The 22,677-nt window shown below is 42.6% G+C and overlaps 1 protein-coding gene across 10 annotated transcripts in view; it reads left to right on the top strand.

Moving 5' to 3' along the window:
• Positions 1 to 22,677, top strand: part of NEK11 (NIMA related kinase 11) — a 231,332-nt gene that overhangs the window by 122,293 nt on the left and 86,362 nt on the right. For 9 of the 10 annotated variants that reach the window (XM_019803185.2, XM_034662010.1, XM_011229202.3 and 6 more), the window contains one exon: positions 18,604 to 18,764. In XM_019803185.2, coding sequence (XP_019658744.2) covers positions 18,604 to 18,764 — 161 coding nt within the window. Of the gene's footprint in view, positions 1 to 18,603; positions 18,765 to 21,513; positions 22,657 to 22,677 lie in introns of those variants that run through there. The other variant, XM_034662014.1, reaches the window with a different exon arrangement.

Here is a 22,677-nt window from a genome sequence, read left to right as displayed (position 1 = left end):
GTTGTGACCTCTCCCTTTTCATTCATAATTTTATTAATTTGGGTCCTTTCTCTATTCTTTTGGATACGTCTTGCGAGTGGCTTGTCTATTTTATTTATTCTTTCAAAGAGCCAGCTTCTAGTTCTGTTGATCTGATCTACTGTGCTCCTGGTTTCTAATTCATTGATCTCTGCTCTAATCTTGATCACCTGCTTTCTCCTGCATGGATTAGGCCTGTTCCTCTGTTCCGGCTCCAGCTTCTTGAGGTGAGAGTATAAAAACTTCATTTTATATTTTTTCTATTCTTTTGAGTGAGACTGGGATGGCTATGTATTTTCCCCTTACGACTACCTTTGCAGTGTCCCATAGGTTTTAGACCATTGTGCTTTCATTCTTGTTGGTCTCCATAAATTGTTTAAATTGATTTTTGATTTCCTNGTGAAGAGAAGGGCCATATGCACCCCAATGTTCATAGCAGCATTGTCCACAATAGCTAAATCGTGGAAGGAGCCGAGATGCCCTTCAACAGATGACTGGATTAAGAAGATGTGGTCCATATATACAATGGAATATTACTCAGCTATCAAAAAGAATGATTTCTCAACATTTGCTGCAACATGGACGACACTGGAGGAGATAATGCTAAGTGAAATAAGTCAAGCAGAGAAAGACAATTATCATATGATTTCTCTCATCTATGGAACCTAAGAAGTAGAAGATTGGTAGGAGAAGAAAGGGATAAAGAAAGGGGAGGTAATCAGAAGGGGGAATGAACCATGAGAGACTATGGACTCTGAGAAACAAACTGAGGACTTCAGAGGGGAGGGGGTGGGGGAATGGGATAGGCTGGTGATGGGTATTAAGGAGGGCACGTATTGCATGGTGCACTGGGTGTTATATGCAACTAATGAATCATGGAACTTTACATCAAAAACCAGGGATGTACTGTATGGTGACTAACATAATATAATTTTAAAAAATTATTATAATCAAAAAAAAACAAAAAAACAAAAGAGGGAAGTGAAAATAAAGAATTTAAATCAGAGTTTGTTGTTGCTTGCTTAAAGTTCTCCTGTGGCTTTTTGTTGTGTTTCGCATACAAAATAGAAAATCTTTCACACGGCCCCCCTTCACCAACTTCACCCAGTGTTATGCTCCATCTCATTCCTGTGAGGGTGACCAGCCATCCTAGGTTGCCTGGGACTTCTTCAGTTTAAGCACTGAAAACTAGAATGGTTGGCTACTCTACTCCTGATGGTCCAGCTACACTGGCTTCCTTTCATTTCCTTGTGTGCCCGCATCTTGCCCACCTCAGATGCTTTGCAAATGTTGTTTCTTCTGGAGGCCACATCAGTTTATCTCACTGTGTACCTGGCCTACGCCTATTCATTCTTCAGGCCTCAATTCAAATGCCCTGCTCTCAGAAAATCCTTCCTCAGCCACAGCTGTAAATTAGATCCTGTGAAAGTAGTAGAAAAATACATATTGTGCTCTACCTCCAGTTTGTGGCACAGAGCTCCTAAAATCCTTGTAGTTTCTAAGTGATAAGAATACTACGAGCATCTTTTGTTCTACTATTTGGTCTTTGAGCCTAATTCATGAGGCAGAGTTCCTAAATCCTTTGGAATTTCCAGTGATAAGAATGTCTTTAGTTCTGGTGGGATGACTCTTGGTGGGCTCCTGGATTTGAAGGAGAGGCTGCTCCTACCTCCACCATTTGTAACTGCTTATTGTCTATAGCAGAGGCGGATAAACTTTCTTAAATGTCAATAGTAAATATTTTAGGCTTTGCACACCATACCATCTCTGTCACAAATTTGCTAGTTTAGAGAAAAAACAGCCATCGATGGTTTGGGCTATGACTGTGTTCCCTAATTTTGTTGACAGAAGCAGGGAGCCCAGACCTGGCCCACAGGCCCTAGTTTGCAGACCCTTGGTCTAAGTAATTTTCTGCCTATTGTCCTTTGGTTCTGAGAATATTGGTAGATACACTAACGGCACTGGGAAATGTAAATTTGAAATGAAATTTGCTTGCTAGATGTTCTCCTTTCCTTTATTGAAACTTGGCTTTGGCTTCACTGAAACAAACACTTTTAATACTGTTAGCATGCAAATACACAGCACATCCATTTCTTCTTAGTTATTAAATAGGGCAAAATTAATTTTCTAGTGGGATGACTTAGCATTATTGCTGTTTGTGAAAAGAATTTGATGCAAATCAGTAGGCATGCCCTGGGCTTTCTCATTGTGTATTGGATGAGGACAATCACAGAGCATAAAAACATACATGCTCTGAGGGAAGGAGCTGGATATTAACAGGGAGAGGGTACTCAAACTTGTGATTTCAAGATTTTTTCTTCTCCTTTGTGGGTGAGGATTTCTTGGCAATGTTTTCAGCTCTAAGGAGTTTAGAATTCCATAAACACCATGGCTGAATAATTCAACAATACCTAAAGGGCTCAGTGCAGATCAAGAGGCCGAGTGGCGCTAGGATTGGGGGAGAGTCACTGTCCTTGAGGACCTGAGCTCAGTGCAGGGAGTCGATGGGCTTGGGTGGGCTGTGTGCAAAGCAAATCTAAAATTTAATTTGGGTTTGGAATGTGGGTTGGGTAAGACAATGTCACAATTGGGTGATCAAATTGAAATGTAAATGGTAACTAAGAAGTGACGTTGTTGGTTCAAAATGTTGAGAGCCATGAAGTGTTTGGAGATGTGGGTCAGGTTAAGTGCTTCAGACACTTTTGGATAGAGAGCACAGGTATGCAGCTGGGATTCCATTACCTGTTTTTAGAGTAGAACTAGAGAACCCTGGATAGGAAGCAAGTGCCAGAGAAAAGTTTCCCCCATATAGCAGCTGCTGTCAGTGTTCTGTCTATACCCTCTTCCATCCCTTTTTCATTTTCTTGTGCTCGCCTCTCACCTGTGTCTCTTTTGGTGGGGGGGCTGTGGGAGGCTGTTCTTAGACTCCCAGAGGCTGCTTTTCTAGTACTCAAAGAGAACCAGAGTGCCTGGGAATTTACCCTTCCCTCCTGCCCCCCCCCCCGGCAAGTTCCCCAAGGCAGCCTTTTAAAAGTGACTAGTGTGTGCAAGAGTATAAATGTTCCAGTACCCTCCACCAATTGACCCTAGAGCTCTGTGGGATTAAGCCAAGGTTACCCCTTGTGGGACTCTGCTTGATGCTGGCCCCTTGCATGGCCTTCTGCCCCTCTGTTTTACTTCCTCACCACCTACCAGTGTTTCTCAGGAGCCTTTCCTAACAAATAACTTTGATGAAGGTCTTCATCTCAGAATCTGCTTTTGGGGAATCCAACTTAAGACAACTGGTCTTTAAAAAGTTGGAAGTAGTTCCTGGCTATTATAAGAGATCCAGTGGGGGGCACTTGGGTGGCTCAGTCGATTTACAATTTGATTCTTGATCTGGGCTCAGACCTCAATCTCACAGTTGTGAGTTCAAGCCCCAAGTTGGAGCCTATTTTAAAATAAATTTAAAAAATAAATAAAAAGAGATCTAATGGAATTTTTTCATCAGCTTTTCCTGAATTAAGCTTTTTAAAAAATTTATTTTGATGGTTTTATTGGTCTGCTGTCTCTGTCACAGGACCCCCATTTGGATCACTACATCAGTAATTGATAAGGAAAATGATTTTAATAAGCCCCTGAGCCTTTTGTGCAGATACTTACTCTATGGTCATGGTGCAACACTGGGTACCTGCACCTTCCAGAAGGAAGACTTACACAGATCCCACTGTGCAGGGTGGACTGTTTCCCTGGTGTCATTCATGGTGGGCATCAATGTTTTGACCCAAATAGCCAGTCAGGCTCACCAGAGAGATTTGAAAACTCCAAACAAAATGAAGATGATGGGATTTTTTGAAAATGACTGTAAGGAGAACTCTACCAGAGATCTGTAACAGTTTACCATGAATACTCAGAGACCAAGAGCTTTTCAAGGAAGATAGTAGATTCTGACAGTAGATTCTAGTTTCTATTTGCTAAGTAACTGGTCCCCTAAGTGTTGAGATGGTGCTCAGCTCTGGAAGTGTTGTGGATTCTACTGTTTGGGACTTTTGCAACCTGAGTGGGAGATCTGAGTTCTCTTTGCCAGCTTCATTCATCTTCTCTGTCAGAATCCAAGTTGGGAAAAAATACTCCTGTTAGATCTTACGATGCTTAATATCATATATATTAACTTGGCTAGGCTGTGGTACACAGATGTTTGCTCCAACACCAGTCTGGGTATTGTGTGAAGGTATTTCTTAGATGTGATTAACATTTAAATCAGTAGACTTTGAGTAAAGCAGGCTACTCGTCATAATTTGGGTGGACCTCATCCAATCAGTTGAAGATCTTTGGAGAAAGAACTGAGGAAGAAGGAATTCTGCCTCCAGATTGCCTTTGACTCAAAATTGCAACATTAACTCTTCCATAGGCCTCCAGCCTGCTGTCCTGCCCTACAGATTTTGGACTTGCCAGCTTCCCACTATAATTGTGAGAACCAGTTACTTAAAATAATTTGTCCGTGTCTCTTTCTCTCTATCATATCCTATTGATTCTGTTTCTTCATAGAACTCTAACATAGATCCCATTAAATGCCCCCCCCCATCAGAGTCCCACCTTCTGGACATTTCTGTTTGATCAGTTCATGCTCTCCTTAATGTAGGTTATGGTGCATCTTCGTTTTGTGGTATTTTTCTCCCCATGAGTTTTGTGAATACTTAGAATTCTAGCAATATGATGTGATGCTAAAAATAATTACATACTTAGGTCCCCTAAATATGATTTTGACCATTTGGGGAACAATGAAATTTCACTAGGATCTGACTGTTCAAATTCATATCTATCCTAATTATGAACCAAATCTTGTTACATGTAAGTTTTTCTCTTTACAATCCTTTAAAGGTTGTGGTATCACCAACTTGGATATTGGGAGAGTGTTCTAGTGTAAAGTCTGTCATGATTCATTATGTAACCTCAATATACAGCCCAACTATGTATACATGATGATAAAATAAATATTTTCCTCAAAAAATGAAATAAAAGTTAAACTTCTAGGTAATTTTTTTGTGGCCATCCTCCGATATGCCCCACAATGATTCTTGCCTCTTGGTATTTATGCCCCTGCGCGGTCCTCTCCCACACTGAATAGGAATGATCTGTGTAGCCTGTTGGATAGCATGGGAATTGAAAAGTGTGTCTCCCAAGGCTAGGTAACAAAAGATATTGCGGCTCTGCCTTGCTGTTTTGGATCATTCCCTCTGAGGGAAGCCAGCTGCTATGTTGTGAGGGCACTCAAGCTCCCCTTTATTCAAGGCCATGTTCAAGGCACTGAGGTCTCCTGACAAGAGCCACATGAGTGAGCTTAGAATTGGATCTTCCAGCCCCCTATCAAGCCTTCAGATGACTGTTATCCCAGATGACCTCTTGGCCAAAACCTCATGATGGGCCCTGAGCCAGAACCTCCTGCCTGAGCCACTCCTGGATTCCCAACTCACAGAAAATGTGTGAGATAATAAATGTTTATTATTGTTTTAAGCCATAGTCTGGGGGTACTTTATTATGCAGCAATAGATAACTAGTGCAGTAATTTTTGTTGAGCTCCCCTTTCTAGTGACTTCCCACATAAAAAATAAAAAATTGCATTTTAACCTCTGGTCAGAGTTCTAGGCATCATTTGAAATTGCTCTGTGGTATTTAGTGGTGTGCATGTGGTAGAGAGAGTGGTTGAGAAGAGGAAGAGAAAGAGCAGGCAAAAGGATAAAGACGTAGAGGCTGCCATGAATTTAAAAAGTCACGTTTTGCCAATATTGTTGCATTTGTGAGTATGTACCCAAATTGAGTGCCTACCTTTAAAGAATAGCCAAACGGAATTACATAGTCAGCATGATTTAATACAAATGAACCCTAGATTTGGAATCAGAAGACATGGTTTGGGGTCTGCCACTTTGAAATTAACTTAAAAATGTCAAGTAGCTCCAAATTTTATGTTCCTTGTCTACAATATGGAGGACTAAGACCACCTACTCATCTCATACCACATTGTGAGGGAAGCTTATGTGAGGAAAATATTTGAAAGCACTTTAATCGTGAAGGGTCATACAAAGGTAAATAGTCGTTATTACTTACTATTTTGAGGATATGTAAATGGAAGCTTGTCCAGACTTTATAAACCATGAAACAGTTCCTTTTTTAAGAAAGATTTCATTTATTTATTAGAGAGAAAGAGAAAGCATAAGCCAGGGGAGCAGCAGGCAGAGTGAGAAACAGGCTCTCTGCTGAGCGAGGAGCCCGATGTGGGGCTCGATCCCAGGACCCTGGGATCATGCCTGAGCCAAAGGCAGACGCTTAACTGACTGAGCCACCCAGGCACCCCAAAACAGTTCCTTTTAAATGTGGACTTACCTTTCTCTAAGGTTGTATCTCATTCCACAGGAAGTAGCCAGGTCAAGCAAGGGCAGGTCACCCAGGAAATCCAACATTGCAATAGAAACTTTTCCTGAGTTGGACCACAAAAATGGGCCTAAACTGACGTGTGTAAGATGCACTTCCTTTAATTAAAACGTTTAAATGAATGCCATGCCCACAGTAGCAGTGCAGTAGCATTTCCTCATGTTTTTGTGGTCATCAACCCATCTTGTCATATTCAGTTTGCCTGTTCACACTGGTGAGCCGAGCACGGCAGCTCCCGCAAGCATCTTCTGGCAGTTTCCTGACTGCCTCCAGCTGGCCAGTTAACTGTGGGGTGCTGCCAATGGGAAGCAAACATTTTCCAGGAGAACAGAGGTGGAAAAAAGAAATTATAACTTCAGGATTTCATCGGAGAGGAAATCCTATTTGGCTCAGAAGGTGTTGTTTCTGCCAACAAACAAATTGCTAAATGCATTCCATGCAACTGAGCCTCTGTTAATGAGGAAGTACAGCCAAAGAAAAATAAGAAGAAGGCAGAGGCTTCCTTTCGATAGCACTTCAAATTCTTCAACTTCATGAAAATCTTCATTGGGATCTCACTTCTTGATGAACACTTGGTGGCCAGGAGCAGAAAGCAGTGGTCGAATCTCTTGCTCCTCAGAGTGTGGTTCATGGGCCGGCAGCATCTCCGTCACCCCAAGCATGTCAGAAATACAGACTCTCAGGCCCCAGCTCAGACCTACTAGGCAGGGTTCATATTTCGTCAGGTTCTCCAGATGATTCATATGCACGCTGATCGAGTCCGTTACTCCATGTTGTACATTTGCAAGCCTTAGAGCAGGAAAACAACCTGAAACCATCTAGCGCAGGCTCCAGCTTTTAGGGTGCTGAGTTATTACTATCCCCTGTTTACAAATGAGACACTTAAGGCCCAGGGAGCTCAAGCCAGTTGTCCAAAGTCACAGCACTCGATGTCTCCTGGCACCAAACGCTGCATCCAGCCATACAGCCCCAGCTCCTCAGGGTCTCTCCGTTCTGTCTGCCTGTATTTCCCAGTGAGAGAGTGGATTCCCAGCCCGAATTTATTTCTCTGAATCTGGTGGAGAAAAGACGAACTTTACCTACTTGTTTTGACTTTTGGTCTCCAAACCAGAAAAACAAGTTCAGAGAAATGTTAAGAGTTTTGCCTAAGGGAGAATCACCTTGACTTGTAGAATAAAAGCAGACTTCAGAACTTGAAGGAGACCTATTTCCAGATGAATCATGGAACTTATTTCTGGGGTGTGTGTGTGTGTGTGTGTGTGTCTGTGGGGGGGGGCCTTTGATGGGCTTAATCAAATAGATGTCACTCGAAGAAAAACTTACAGCGGAACCTCCTGTCCTATATATAAAAAAGGCACTGTACTGTACTTAATTTAGCCCTCCTTACAGAAAGGGTCATGAATATGCATTTTGGCTAAGAAAAATTTTTCACAGCCTCATGTGTGATGCTTCAGGGTAAGCTAATTAACGTGGCTAATTTTAGCCTTAGTTTTGAGGCTTTATTTTAGAATAGGTCACAGTGCTAGTACTAACCTATAGCTTATTGTGTGAGAGAAGAAAGCATGAAAAAGATAGAAAACCAAGCAATTGCCACCCGCACCCCCCCCACAGACTATAAATGTGTTGTTTGTAATGGAGATTTAGTTCTCCATTACAGTTGTCATATGATTAATAAAGTGGACTTGATCTCTGCTCTGCAGTGAAAGACATTGTCTACTGTGGGGATTTAAGAGGTCCATGAGCTGCCTTTCTCTGGGAAAGGGTGGGAGATGAATATCTGTTAAAGCTCTATTTGTCACTGGGTGGGGTATGGAAGTGTTGAATCACTGTGTCCTACACCTGAAACATACTGCACTGTTAACTAACTGGAATTTAAATAAAAACTTAAAAAAAAAAAACCCACCTCTACTTGTAGGTCCTGTGTAAAAGAAGGTGGAAAAACCATCTTATAGATGAGAAGGTTTGATTTGATAGGTCCTTCGAAGTGGCTCTGGGGACATGCAGAGGAGGTCCAGAGCTAGGGTGAGATCAAGTCACTGCCTCCCCCTGCTAAGTACAGGGCTGTGAGGATTGGAAAACCTTCTGGCCTGTGGTTCTGCCTTCTTATTTGCAGGGATGGGGACTGGTGGTGGTGGAGGGTGTGCCGGCCAGAGGAGGAGAAGAGGGGCAGTGCAGGGAAGTGACTCACATCCCAGGGTTTCAAAGAAATCTAGCCAAATCAGAATGGGAGGGTGCAGTCAAGTACAGGTAGACATAGAAAGGAGGACACTCTAGAACAGCACTGTCTGGTAGGACTTTCAGCGATGATGGAAATGTTCTGTAATCATGTTGCAGATGGCTTTCAAGTGCTTGAGATGTGGCCAGTGCGGCTGAGGATCTGAATTTGTCATTTTATGTCATTGTAATTAACTTTGATTTAAATAACCACATGTGCCTGATGGCTACCATATTGGACAAGGCAATTCTAGAAGGAGAGCTCTTTAAAAGAATGAAGTTAGAAAACAAGAGTGAGCTCGGTAGAAAACATAGAGTCCAGGTTACAAAAGGCAAGGTCCTGATGTAAAGGTACATATGAGAACCATCTGGGAATCATCAGAAAAATAAAACTGCCTGGACCCAGCCTGGGGCCACCCATTCAGAATCCCTTTAGGCGCGTACCTTAACTGAGAGCTACCGGATTCATTGATGTGAGGAGGCAGGTCTGGGAAAGAAAATTGCACCCAGGTGACTGAAGGCCTTGGCTGCCAAGCTGAAGATTTTATATTCCATTTCACTGGCAGTGGGGGAGCCACTGCTGGGGAAAGAGTGACATGCTAGTAAGTGCTTTAGGCAAGATTTGTGGCAGCCTGTGCAAGATTGGAGGTGATTGTAAGAGCTGAGATATCTGGAGTGTTCATTTCTGCCTTGGAGTATGAGTGTGTTCATTTCACTGAGGGCTGTCCATATTCTTCCCTGGACTGAACGTTGGTTCAAAACGTTCCCTAGCAAATATGCTGTCTAAGCCCCCAGCCCTACTAAATGTTATGGAGATTGAAAATTACACTTGCTTCCCACAGGCCCCGAAGGGGGCTCTTTGTAATGAATTAGTGATGCAGCAGCATTTGGAATGTGGAGTAACAGCCTCTCCAGGACCTCCAACAGAGGCCCATGGTAGCCATAAAAGGAGATGAGTCACCATGGAAAATAATAATCGCTGCCCTCCAAGTGGACCCTTCCCCCTCTATGACTTCTGAGCTCCCACGAGCAATCTGAATAGCTGCTGATGGGAACTAGGACACCCTGAGAGCTAGCTGATGACTCACTGCATACCATGAAAAACCATTTCGTGGTTCACAGTGGGGGGAGAGATGGCTTTTAAAAATTGAAAAGGAAAAATAAAATCCAATGTATATTGAAGTTTAGAAATTGACACAATGCTTTTTCCAAAACAGCAACATTTCGGAGTCAGTCCTTTTCTTCTAACAGTGCAGGGGAAGGTATGGCCAAGGGTGACAGACTGAGTCCCTTTATTAGCTTCCGGGAGAATGGAAGCCTGGGGTCTCAGCAATGATAGTTATCTACTTGGTGGAGTCCAGCACTCCAAAAGACAGGTTGCCTCTGCCTGAGGAGTTTGTTCTAGCTCTGCTGTTGGCCCTTTATGTATAAGTGCTTCTTGTACAAACCAATAATGATGCAACCCAGATATCGGTTTGGACGGCCTATCCCAAATGAGGGAAGCTTGGCTCAACCAAAGCTTGTCCAGAGCTCTCTTCATAATTGCTATGCAGGCTCCCTCTGCCTCTGTCTCAGGTACTGAGGCTGGGGGCCTCCTCTGGCACTGACTAATTCAGACAGCAAACCCTGCTTCTCTACCTACTACGCCAAGTGTCTGATGAGCGTGGCATCTCACAGAGCACCTGACTTTCCAGCAGCTTGCCAGCTCCGACCCCTCCCACTGTCCTTCCCTACCTCTTCTCTGAAGTAAGGCCAAAGCCCTCCTCTCATCTCTGGCAGAAGGGATCATTTTTTTCTTCCCCTGCACTCTTGTCAGGTATTTTTCTAAATACTTAAAATTGGGTGCTTGCTTCAACAGCCCGTTGCGAAAATTGGAACGATAGGTACTTACGTTTGGTATGAGAACTATGAAGAAAACTATTTTCTACATGCTAAGGGAATACTAATGGTCATTTATTAAGCACTTACTATGTTCTGGACCCTATGCTAGATAGAGCATTTTAAGAGAACTCTGAGCAGGGCAAGTAGAATAGACCTCAAGAGATAAAAAGTTGAGCTATGTGATATATAATTGATATGTGACAAATGACTCAGCTTAGCAGTGTCCATAGGTGTGGGCTCTATTGTTTTCTAGAAAGTCTTAAGGATTAAATGTATAATATAAATGAATGTGACCTTGCTGGCACGTGTTTTCCTTTAAGAGATGTTCACATAATTGCATAGCATCACCTATCTTTTGTAAAATTGTATGCTATAGCCATGAGTTAGCGTACTGTTATTATAACACCCCTAAGTCTTCGGTTGGGCTCCTTAGATGCAGAGCCTGAGGTGGTTATTCTGGTGCATGTGTTTTATTGTGAGAGAGCCCTTGGGTTGGGGGAGAGGGTATGTCTAGACAGGGAAACAGCCAAAAGAGCCCAATCCCACTTTGGAGCAGGAGTGATACCAGGGGGCTGGCTCCATCTTAAGTCATTCAGTCATTGGTCTGAACTGCACTCCATGGTGGAGGGAACGCATAACCTCTTTGAAAAGGAAATTCTTTGATCTGAGAGCAATTGTTTGGAGAAGGGGACATGTGTGCCCTGTTAGCCATTGTTATGGGCTCAGTTGTGTTCCTCTGAAATTCGTATGTAGAACCCTAACCCCCCAGTACCTCGTAATGTGACTATAGTTGGAGATAGTGCCTTTAAGGAGGTGATTAATGTAAAATGAGGCTGTTAGGATGGGCTCCCATTCTATCTGACTGGTACCTCTGTAAGAAGAGGATATTAGGACACTGACAAACACCAGGAGCACCAGTGCTCAGAGGGTCAGCTATCCCCAAGCCGAGGAGAAACCAAACCTGCCGACGTCTTGTTCTCGGACTTCTAGCCACCAGAACTATGAGAAAATGCATATTTGTTGTTTAAGCCTCCCACTCTGTGGCCTTTTGTTGTGGCAGCCCGAGCAGACGAACACAACAGCTAATACAACAGCTGGAGCACGAGTGTGCCAAAATGTGTCTGGTTAGGAGGTTTAAGTGGCACATCAGTAGTATTCACTACACCCACTTACAAATTAGAAAACTGACCAGAGAAGTGACGGAGGTTGCCCAGGGTCACACCACCCATAAGCAACAGAGGCCAGATTTGAACCTCAGTCTGACCCTACAGTTTATCTCCTTAATCTCTACTCCTTATCCCCCCTCCTGGTGGGAGGCAGCCTTCCTCAGAAGCAGCAGACATCACCAGTTAACTTGGGCTTCAGTTTCTGTTTTTATCGCAGCTTGCCCCACCTTACCCAAGACAGCACTCCCTGGGGAAACTGGGGCAGCTCAGCGTTGACAGCGTCTGCATCTGAGTGCCTTCTCAAGACATTCTCTCACCCAGAAGTTTGGGGAATGTTGTAGCATATTAATCATAGGTTTCTTCCACGTATGAGATGATGTCTTTATTTAAAGTATTTTCATTAAAAAATGGATTAAGGCAATCTTTTTCACACCCACAAGTGCCATTTTTAGGAAAATAAGAAATTCTGAGAACTGCCTTGTCAGTATAATAATAACTATTGTCATTCTGAGGACCGCTGCTCCCAATTTATAATGGGAGAACATGGTCTTTAGAGGCCACATCAAGATCTAACAATAGATCATTTTGTTCTTATTATAGCTTTTGTTCAATATTTTCTGGCTCATAATAAAGCCATTGCCCACTTCAGAAAACTAGAAAAGAAAGGAAAATAAAGAAGGGCATCTCTGGGCAGCTGCCTGCCACGAGGTCCCCTACTCAGCCCCAGCCGCCCGTGCCACAGCTGAACTAGAGTACATCCTCTCTTTATTAGAAGATGCTTTCCCCAGATTGTGGGCACAGTGAGAACCATTTTTAAAAGTGTCCTGTGGATATTGTTGACTTCCTAGGAGAAGGAACAGAAAAGTGTGAGTGAATCTGTTGGATTTCCCAAATCACAAGTCACTTGGTCACCATTTGGTTCTGACACTGTTATTCAATGTGCAAAGAGAGGCAGCTGGAGCAGAGTCTGGGCACCTGGAGAAAACCACAGTCTACCAGTGACTGCCATCACACTCTGGGTACTCTGGACTCAGAGCCAGCTTGAGATGTTAGCATGAAGAAAACATTTCTTACTGTTCCAAGTTATGATTCCATCTGAGATATAAGTTCAAAGTCTGTGAGAGAGAGGAGTGAAAGAGCAGTCTTAGGGAAAAAAATCTTTATATTCCCTTCCCGCCTTCTCCTGGCCCTCCCCAAAATAAATATTAAGAAATTCTTTACATGAAATACTCTGTGGTAGTTTGAAAGTCCTTAGCTTTAAGACGTGTAGGCATTCACTTACTTGACAAGAATTTTGGAGTGTCTGCTTTGAGTCATGGGTTGGAGAAACCACAGGGAACAGGATAGGCTTGGCTCCTGCCTCCTAAGACCTTATCAGTGGGGGATATCAGTAGAAGCTATTTTTATTTGAGCAGACAGTAAGTGCCAGGCATTGTGCTAAATCTGTGTTTCTTTTTTTTTTTTAAGATTTTTTTCTATTTATTTATTCGACAGAGATAGAGACAGCCAGCGAGAGAGGGAACACAAGCAGGGGGAGTGGGAGAGGAAGAAGCAGGCTCATAGCGGAGGAGCCCGATGTGGGGCTCGATCCCATAACGCTGGGATCACACCCTGAGCCGAAGGCAGATGCTTAACCGCTGTGCCACGCAGGCGCCCCTAAATCTGTGTTTCTTAAACTTAGGTGTCCATCAGGATTCCCCTGGAGAGCTTGCTAAAACCCCGGTTTCTGATTCAGTAAGTCTGGGAGGCCTGAGAATTTGTTTTCTAGTAAGATCCCAGATGATGTTCTTACTGCTCTCCTGGGACCACCCTTTGAAAACCATTGTGCTAAGCTCATGCCACACATCTGCACATGGCATTGTGAATGGTTAGAATCATTCAGGATGGTGGCAGGTGCACAGGCTGAGGTATTCCTGCCACATAACTAAGCTCCTTTAAAGGAAACTTGCTTTCGACTTTAGGTAAAATTCTTGTTTTATTGCCTCTTTTTTAAAAAAAATTCTTTAGTGCATTGGATCATTTTAGAAGTTTGAGGGGCTGGTGCAATCATAGACAAAGTATGGGGGAATATCTCATTAAAGAGTTGCACCTGTATGTCACTTTCTCCTTGGAGGTCCTAGGAGGTAGAGCAGTAGTTCTCAAAGTGTGTTGCCGGACTGGCAGCAGCAACACGTAGACTCTCAGGCCCATCACCACGCCCCACCCAGACCACTGCATCTGAACCACTGGGCATGGGGCCAAGAATCTGTTTGAACAGGCCTCCAGGGGATCCCGCTGTACACTGTAGTTCAAGCACATCTGAGGTCGAAGGTGGTGACAGTTGGTCTGAGTCTAAGGGAGGCCGCTGGTGTTCACTGTTCCCAGCTCCTTTCAGACGGTTCATCAGGATGACTAAGCTTCACTTTTCCTACCTCAGAAGTCAAAAGTCTACCCCTTGCTGTCCAGCATCTTTCAGAGTGGTGGGGGAAGACAATCATGACTTTTATCCATGACCTGATTTTACCAGCAAAGATGAAAACCCCGAGGTAACCATGAAAGAGCGCATTCCACAGGAAAAAGGAGAGGCTCAGGTTATTTGTGTTCTAATCTTGTGTTCACCCTGCATGCAGCTATGGGACTTTCAGTTGATTATTAGCCTATCTGAACCTCAATTTCATGATCTGAAAAATGAGATAAAATTGTTGTCCTGGTCTAATTTGAATAACTGTTGCAATGATTAAATGGAATAATGGATATGAATGTGCTTTTGCAAACTATGAATTGCTGTAACTTTGGGCCACTCACATAGCTTTGTTCTCCCCCATCAGTAAAATGGGAATAGTGCCCTAAAACTTCACGAAATTGTGAGTAGTTGAGAAACTAATGGCACAACACTTTGAATTCTTTTAAAGTTAAGTCTATTTCTTCCTTTCTGGGGGGTCTGTGATATATAAGGTTGGAAGATGTAGAGATATTATACTCTTATGTATAATATCTTATTATAGTGCATCTGTGTAAAAATATATGAAGATGTAGAGATATTATACTCTTATGTATAATATCTTATTATAGGGCATCTGTGTAAAAATATATGACAGTACTTTTATTTGAACTGGTCACATCCTAGAGCAGTGGTTTGGAAGTTGCTACCCCAGACCAGCAGCACCAGCATCCCCTGGCAACTTGTTGGAAATGCACATTTTCAGGCCTCACCCCAGACCTACTGAATCAGCAACTGGGCGGGGCCTAGTGATCTGTGTTATAACAATCCCTGCAGGTGGTCCTGATGCTCACTGAAGTCCTAGAGGAAGGGGTTTATTAGGGTCTTTTTTATTTTTAATAATTTTATTTATTTATTTCTATATCTATTTATTTGAGAGAGAGGGAGAGCACTAGCAGGGGGAGGGGCAGAAGGGGAGGGAGAGAATCTCAAGCAGACTCCATGCTGAACACGGAGCTGGACTCAGGGCTCCATCTCAAGACCCTGAGATCACGACCTGAGCAGAAACCAAGAATCAGTGGCTCAGCCGACTGAGCCACCCAGGCGCCCCTATTAAGGTCTTAATTGAAGGGTCTGGCAAACAGCATCCTTTTCATGGAACAGGGTGACTGCTTCTCTTGTTCTCCGTCGTGGATCTGCAGCAACTGTGCCCAAGCTCAGGCAGCCATCATTGGACTCCTTCATATACATGCTGTCGCTGCCCACCCAGCCTAGCAGAGATCTGGAACACCGCTCCAGCGCATCTGTTACGAGGCTGACTTCAGGGTGCGAGGAAATTAAAGCTATTTATCACAGACCATTTTCCCTCAATGACAGGAGAAATGAGCCTTAGCCTAATAAAGCTTCAAAGTGGGCCCACGTACGAAAAACACATAGCCTGACAAACACAGTTTGAACAGACTTACATCTCTTTTGACTTTTCCTTTTGAAAATGAACTCTTTTTTGAGCTGCGCCAAGATAGTGGTGCTTGTTTAAGAAATACTGGAGGTGGATTCATCCCAGTCTGTTTCCTGACTTAGGCATAAGTGCCAGGGATGGCACTTCCCCCCCAACCATTTCTTTCCTTCCTCCCCTTCCTGGGAGGGGATCCTTGTTGAGAGAGGTAATCTTTCCTCTGAGACTGAGACTGTGCACAAGGACCCATGTTATGGGAGGTGGAGCTTGGTATTTATCAAGAGCCCCGTTTGTCTGTATGATTTGGCCTGCTGCCTTAATGCCCATTTGAAATGGGCACAGTATGGATTTTCAGAAGTGATTCTGTTTTATGTGTGCATGTGTATGTGTGTGTGTGTGTATAAAATTAAACTTGGTATGTATCTGTGATTGTCTAATATTTATATTTCTTCCTGGTGTTGTGCATTAGTGGCAAAATGTATACAGAGTTTTATGTTACATGTTAGTAGCTGACATCTATTTGGTGCCTACCATGTACACAGTGCTTTGCAACCATTATACTATTTAATGTTCACAACAATCCACAGAGATGGTTACCATCATCTCCATTTTACAGGTGAGAAAACTGAAGTGCAGGAAGTTTAAGTAATGCCTGTTACAGAGCTGATATGAGAGCCTCGATTTAAACGCAGGTCTTTTGAGAAGTTTGGATTCCAAAGCCAGCATTTTCAACCAATGTTTTTCAAATTGTGTGTTGAGAAATCACTTGAACAAGTTGGAACTAGCATTGAAAAAAAAAAAATTGAATAGAATGTGAAAGACCAGAATGTGTCATATTTAGTATGGGTAAATCTTGATGCATGAAACTTTCATTTCAACTATAAATATATTTATATTCGTACACAAATACAAGCACATTTCTGTGTACTGGGCAACAATATAAATGATATTTCTTATTGTGTCACAGACTAATTTGAAAGCAAATATTCTGGTTAAAGGAGGAGGAGAAAAGGAATAAAGGGAAAGAAGGAGAAAATAGTCAATAAGTAAATGAATGAATAACTGTCGGAGAGCCTCTGGGAGAGGAAGAGGAAATTGGAGGGAGTAGAAAGAGGGGGAGAGAATGGACAAGCCTGTGAAAGAGAGAGATGGGGGGGGGCAGGAAGAGACGCAGAACGTCACATGGTCCTGTCCACCATTCCATTCTGTGAGCAGATGCCCCTACTTGAGGACAAAACTAGAGACTTGAATATCTTCTCGGTAGATGTTAGTTTTCATATACTTCTCTTGCTGTGATCCTCGAGCCATTCCGAGTGTGATTTGAATAAAGATTTTTACAAAATGCGTCCCTATATACAAATAATCTATTTCATCTGTTGCTCAGCTGAAAACCAGTGATCTGCAGGGAAAACAGTCTGTGCTGGAGTTACCAAAATGCCCAATCCACTCCTTCCTAAGGAACTGGCAAAGCCAGTTTTGAGTATATGTTATTTTTGTCTTTTGAGCTGACTGATTTTGATGCCATGGCACTGCCTCTTGTGTTTTTTGGGAAACCATAGACAGCAAAGATTTTAAAGCAGCCCACTGAGTATCTTACTTCCGGAGGATTTTGGAATCAGTTAACGAAAAGTCTGTGTTTACAGATGTGAAAATTGAGTGAATGTTCTATAAAGTTTCCCTATAGACAACACTTTCATAAGAATCCTATTACTGAATCTTCATAGCTACCCTACTAGGTTACCTTATGGAAGTTTTACTGGAGAAACTGGAGCTCAGAAAGCTTGAATCCCTTGCCTCAGTTCTCATGTAAGAGGTGGTAGAGCTTATATGCAAACCTGATTCTCTGACCCCTAATTCCATATTTTCTCCCCAATAAGCACAGAGTAGCAACAGTGGGATGAAAAAGTGCTGTTTGTTATAACTTAGAAGAATTATTTTTGTTTATAAATCAGAGTCTGGAGCAAAACCTAAAATGCCCATGGTTTTAATGTGGTGAGGTGTCACTCTGTAATTCATTCCTCTCCCCAGTGGTATTTCCCTATTTTTCTAGGCCATCATTAGTAAATTGGGTTGATATCACTATGCTTTTTTGTGATTAATTTCTTGGCCTTTCTTGGTTGAAAACCATTATAAGCACCAATTACATTTTTAGTTAGTAAAAACATTGCATCAAATAACTTAGGTAGCCACTTCTTGGCATCAACTTAAGTGGGTGGTCTTTCCTTTTAAAAAAAGATAGGGGTGCCTGATTGGCTCAGTCAGTTAAGCGTCTGCTTTCAGCTCAGGTCATGATCCCAGGATCCTGGGATCGAGTCCCGTGTTGGGCTCCTTGCTCAGTGGGGAGCCTGCTTCTCCCTCTGCCTGCTGCTTCCCCTGCTTCTACTCACTCTTCCCCCCAAATAAGTAAATAAAATCTTTTTAAAAAAATAAATGCCAGTATAGAGGTGAGCAACCAGTGTCCCAGAGTGAACTCCATCTCAAAAGCTTTCATAGCCCATTGGGAAAGAACCACAGTGTTTTCCTGAGCTTGCCCAAATGCCATTGCTAAATGTCCTATCCATCTTGCCTGGTCTCACCACTCCATATTTTCTTTAAAAAAGAAACAACCAAGAGCGTGCTGACAGAGTTCCACTCCAACTGCCTCTGCAAAAGTTTAATATGGGTGTGTAATTGGGTCCTGCAGCCAAGGCATCTCATCCGGCTTTTGCTCCTGAATCCCCTCATTTGTAATAAGGATTCAGGCCTCTGAATGTAAAGACTTTAAAGGAGAACGTTTCTTGTTGGTTCATGTTTTTATTCTTCCACCTTCAAAATATGGTTGCAAATAGAGTCATCCCTTCTTTCCTCTACTGGCTTAATTTTGCTGAGTATTTATTAAAGTCCGCCAGATACTTTCAGGAAACTAAGATTCAGCTCTACACTCCATGAAAGCTTTGTCAGTGCAAAACATAATATACACCTTTGGGGAAATATGGGGGATTCTAGACTCATTATAATTTAATAACTGGTAGGGCCTGATTGTTGTTTATTCTTTATTTCAGAGATCCCAGAAGACCCGCTTGTGGCTGAAGAGTATTATGCTGATGCCTTTGATTCCTGTTCTGAAGACAGTGAGGAGAAGCAAGAAGAAATAATGTTCTCAGCACCGAGGGAAGAGGTCAAGAATGAGGGACCCCGGCCTGCCTCCAGAACGTTCCAACAGGTATATGCGGCTCCCCAGCTGATGTAGTAGAACTGTCCGTGGTCCTGATCAGGCTGCGCCTTCCCAAAGAGAGAGTCAAGGAAGTCCTAAAACTTCAAGTGGGGCGGGGGACTAGGGTTTGTAATAAAGGCCCCAGGTGATGGGTCTTTATTTCCAAGGGCCAGGGCCAGGCAGGGCCCCCTGGAGTTCTGAGATTCTGGTGTGGACCGTGTTGATGAGGGAAGGGCTGGAGTACCCAGTACTTATTCAAGTGGGAAGATGGTGCCTTCTACACTCAGGAGCACCCTATATACAGCTGTTAAATAGAGAATGCAAGTGTCTCTTTAGCAGAGGGAAGGAGATTGTTAAAAAATATACTTTTCTGCCTGGTAATCATATTTTTGAGTAATGTGCTAGTGCACAAACTAGTTCTGGGAAAGGGGCCCAGAGATTCTGGGCTTAGGGAATGATCTTTCTGGCCACACCCAGCCTTTGTGGGCCCATCCTTACATACAGTGCTGGAGTCTCTGAATGTATGTCCTTGACATAGATCTCTTTAACAATAGCAAGATTAAGCCCTTTCCGGGTCATAGGCTAAGAAACAGTCCTGGTATGTGATTTCTCTGCCAGGTGTCTATAGGAGAGGAGAAAAGCAAGAGGTATATAAGGAGTAAGCAGATTACTTTGGACAACTTATGCTCATAAACTTCATTTTTGTCTTAGGACATAATGTGGTAACCTTTCCTTGTCCTAAAATTTCTTAAGGTACAAAAGCTTTGTATTAACTGGGAATCATTAAGCTAGGAAAATAGAAGTCAATCAAGGGTTACTTGTGTCAAAGGAAACTTAATTCAGGAGGATTAATTGAAGTCTGTATACAATCTAGTTAATAATTTTTAATGAAGACTAAGCAATACCTCATAATAGTCAATAAATAAAACCAATAAGAAATGTTCTCAGATTCTATATAAGAAAAGGAGAAAGAGGCAAGGAGAAGGGAACTAGAAGGGTATGGATATGAGGCTAAGAAGAGAAAAGGATGAGAGAAAGAGGAGAAAGAGAGAAATTAGGAGACAAACACGTGAAGAGAGATGCAAATGAATGTTGAGAAAAATACAGTCAAGGCAGAGAGTGATTCAGCATACCAAAATAAAAATGTTTCCTTATACCATTTCCCCATTTTCCAATGGACTCTGGTGAACAACAGCACCTCCTACCACACGTTAAAAATATAATTTCCATTTTATTCTGTCCCATGGTCCTAAACATCTGAGACAAATCTTTTTTTAAGTTTTATTTAATTTCTACACCCAACATGGGGCTCGAATTAACAACTCTGAGATCAAGAGTCACACCACGCTCTTCCGACTGAGCCAGTTAGGTGCCCCATGACACAAATATTACAATATTACAGAACCATCATTCTGTGCCTATCGTTGCAAAGCACATCCATTTTTGCCCAAAGCATCAACTGACAAAATTTTAGCTGCTAGTATTAATACTTTTTATTTTTAATAGATTAAAACTGATCCAGAAAACCACATAAATAAAATATACAGCAAACACCACTCAGGTCAGGAATAGTATTTTGCTAGCCACTCCGGAAGTCCTGTCTTTGGCATACTTGTAGGAACACAGGGTTGGAAATCAAAATGCCTGTATACAAGACTGGCCTTTGTTACTAGCCAAGGTTGTGTGACCTTGTGCAAGTTACTAAATTTATTGTGCCCCAGTTTTCTAATGTGTAAAATGGGAGAATAATTGTTCCCACCTCATAGAGTAGTCTGGGGATTAAATGAACTAATGAATGTAAGGTACTTAAAATAGTGTCTAGAATTTAATAAAGTAATTAATTAATGAGATATTAGTTATGATGATGATGTTACCCAGCCATCTTGTGGGTTTTTTTTTTTAAAGATTTATTTATTTATTTTAGAGAGAACACATGCATGAGCCAGGGGAGGGGAAGAGGGAGAGGGACACTCTCAAGCCAACTCCCTGCTGAGTATGGAGCCCAGCTAAGGGCTTGATCCCATGACCCTGAGATCATGACCTGAGCCAAAACCAAGAGTCGGATGCCCCACTGACCGAACCACCCATGCACCCCATCTTGTGGATTTTTTATGATACTTCCCAAACTCTTTAATGTTAGTGTGAGATTTCACAACTGTAGTATTAAAAAGAAATCTCTCCTTTTTGTTTCTTGGGGCCAATGATAAATATAGGACAGCAGTTTTGCTGTCTGGGCCATGCATCTGTCACATGTGATATGATAGCTGAAATTTTCTCTGCACAGCAAAGCGTTGGGAAAAGCAGAGTGATCTTTTTGGAATGGTGCCACAGGGGCAGAGAAATGGATACAGGCTAGGATTTATGAGTTGATCTTAAATCTGTTGGGACAAGATGCTGAGGCCTCTCACACCATGTGGGTATTTTGTCTCACAAAACCCTGTTAGGTAGTTTTTCTTGTTTCTGTTTTCCAGATGAGGAAACCGACTTGCCTGGCCACACAGCTAGGGAAGGTTCAGAACCATGCACAGGCCCAGGTCCATCATGCTCAGCAGCCAGTGTTCTTTCTGGTACAAAAGGTGTATCAAGCTAGGGTGGACTTGGTATAATAGAAACAGGAGTGGAAATCTCAAATGAGTAATCTGTAGAGAGATAGATAACTACAATCCCATTTGTTTTTCCTAGTAATTTGATATTATTTTCCCCTCCCCAAAGGTGGTGAGTGCGCACTTGTGATGGGTGTCTGCTCTTCCCTTTCTAGGATTATTTTATTAGCGACACTCAAATTGTAGTTACAGAACTCCATGCCAAGACCCAGTCTCTTTTGGCTTTGTGAAACCTGCAATCATCTCTGGGATTTCCTCTTCCCTCTCCAGTCTTGGCCTTGACCCAAATGTGTCCAGGGCCTACTTCGGTGATCATTGTACCCATGGCTTTTATGTGAGTAATCAGATCAAAGTTGATTCTCCTTCCTTCAGATGCAGCAAAAGTCACATAGTTTGTTTTTGATGAAAGAAGTGCTTTCAAAAAGAAAAACAGCCATGGGCTTCATTGGGATTGATTGCTGAGTCCCTCGTGCTACCTGTGACAATCTTTTCAGCAGCAGGGTCGTCAAAGTGGTTTTATTAAGCACCTAATTGCTGTTGATAGTTCGTTGCTTCTCTGCTGCATTAAGCCGAACATCAACAGCACCTTTATCACAAGCCATTATCATACTGTTGATAGCTACTCTGTGACGGCTGTGGTCACTGAGTTGCAACCAGCCTCTTAGGTCACCGGAGAATGGAGTTTATAGCTGTCATCATAAGAGGGTTTTCAACAGTATTTGTGGGACCTGTCACTGAAAAGTGTTTTTGCTCTAATGGACATGCTTTAGGGCTACAGATTGATGGGCGTGTTCAGAGACCCTTATGTTTTCCCTCACTGCCTTGACCATTATTTCCCTCTGCAAGACTAATCAATGTCCCGTGTGCACCAGGAATACACACTAGGCAGACCATAACGACTTCACACAGAACTCCCTCGGGAAAGGCACTGTTGTTTAAGGAATGTGGCTTTCATCAATACTTGTTTTAAGAAGGCTCTTAGGACCATGGTGTTTGTTCCCACCAAGACAAAGGGCTGTGGAGGCCCATTTTTCCAGCTAATTCTGAAGCTTTCACCAAATCCTCTAGTGGGTTTTGAAATTCCCTCTGCACAGCAAAGCGTTAGGAAAAGCAGAATGATCTTGGAATGGTGCCACTGGGGGCAGAGAAATGGATACAGGCTAGGCGAGGCCTAAGAGTCTACTGAGGACTCCTGGATCAGGTCATGATGACAATATATGCCTCTCTGAGTGTCTTCTGTTAGTGGAGTCATTAGTTTAATCAAATCCTAATTGTTATAACAGCAATACCTAACATCTTCTGAACCTTTATTCTATGCC

This window comes from Ailuropoda melanoleuca, chromosome 6, assembly GCF_002007445.2.
Source record: "Ailuropoda melanoleuca isolate Jingjing chromosome 6, ASM200744v2, whole genome shotgun sequence".
Classification (NCBI taxonomy): domain Eukaryota; kingdom Metazoa; phylum Chordata; class Mammalia; order Carnivora; family Ursidae; genus Ailuropoda; species Ailuropoda melanoleuca.
Note: the sequence above shows the minus strand (reverse complement) of the source record. Positions and strands in the feature narration are given on the sequence as shown.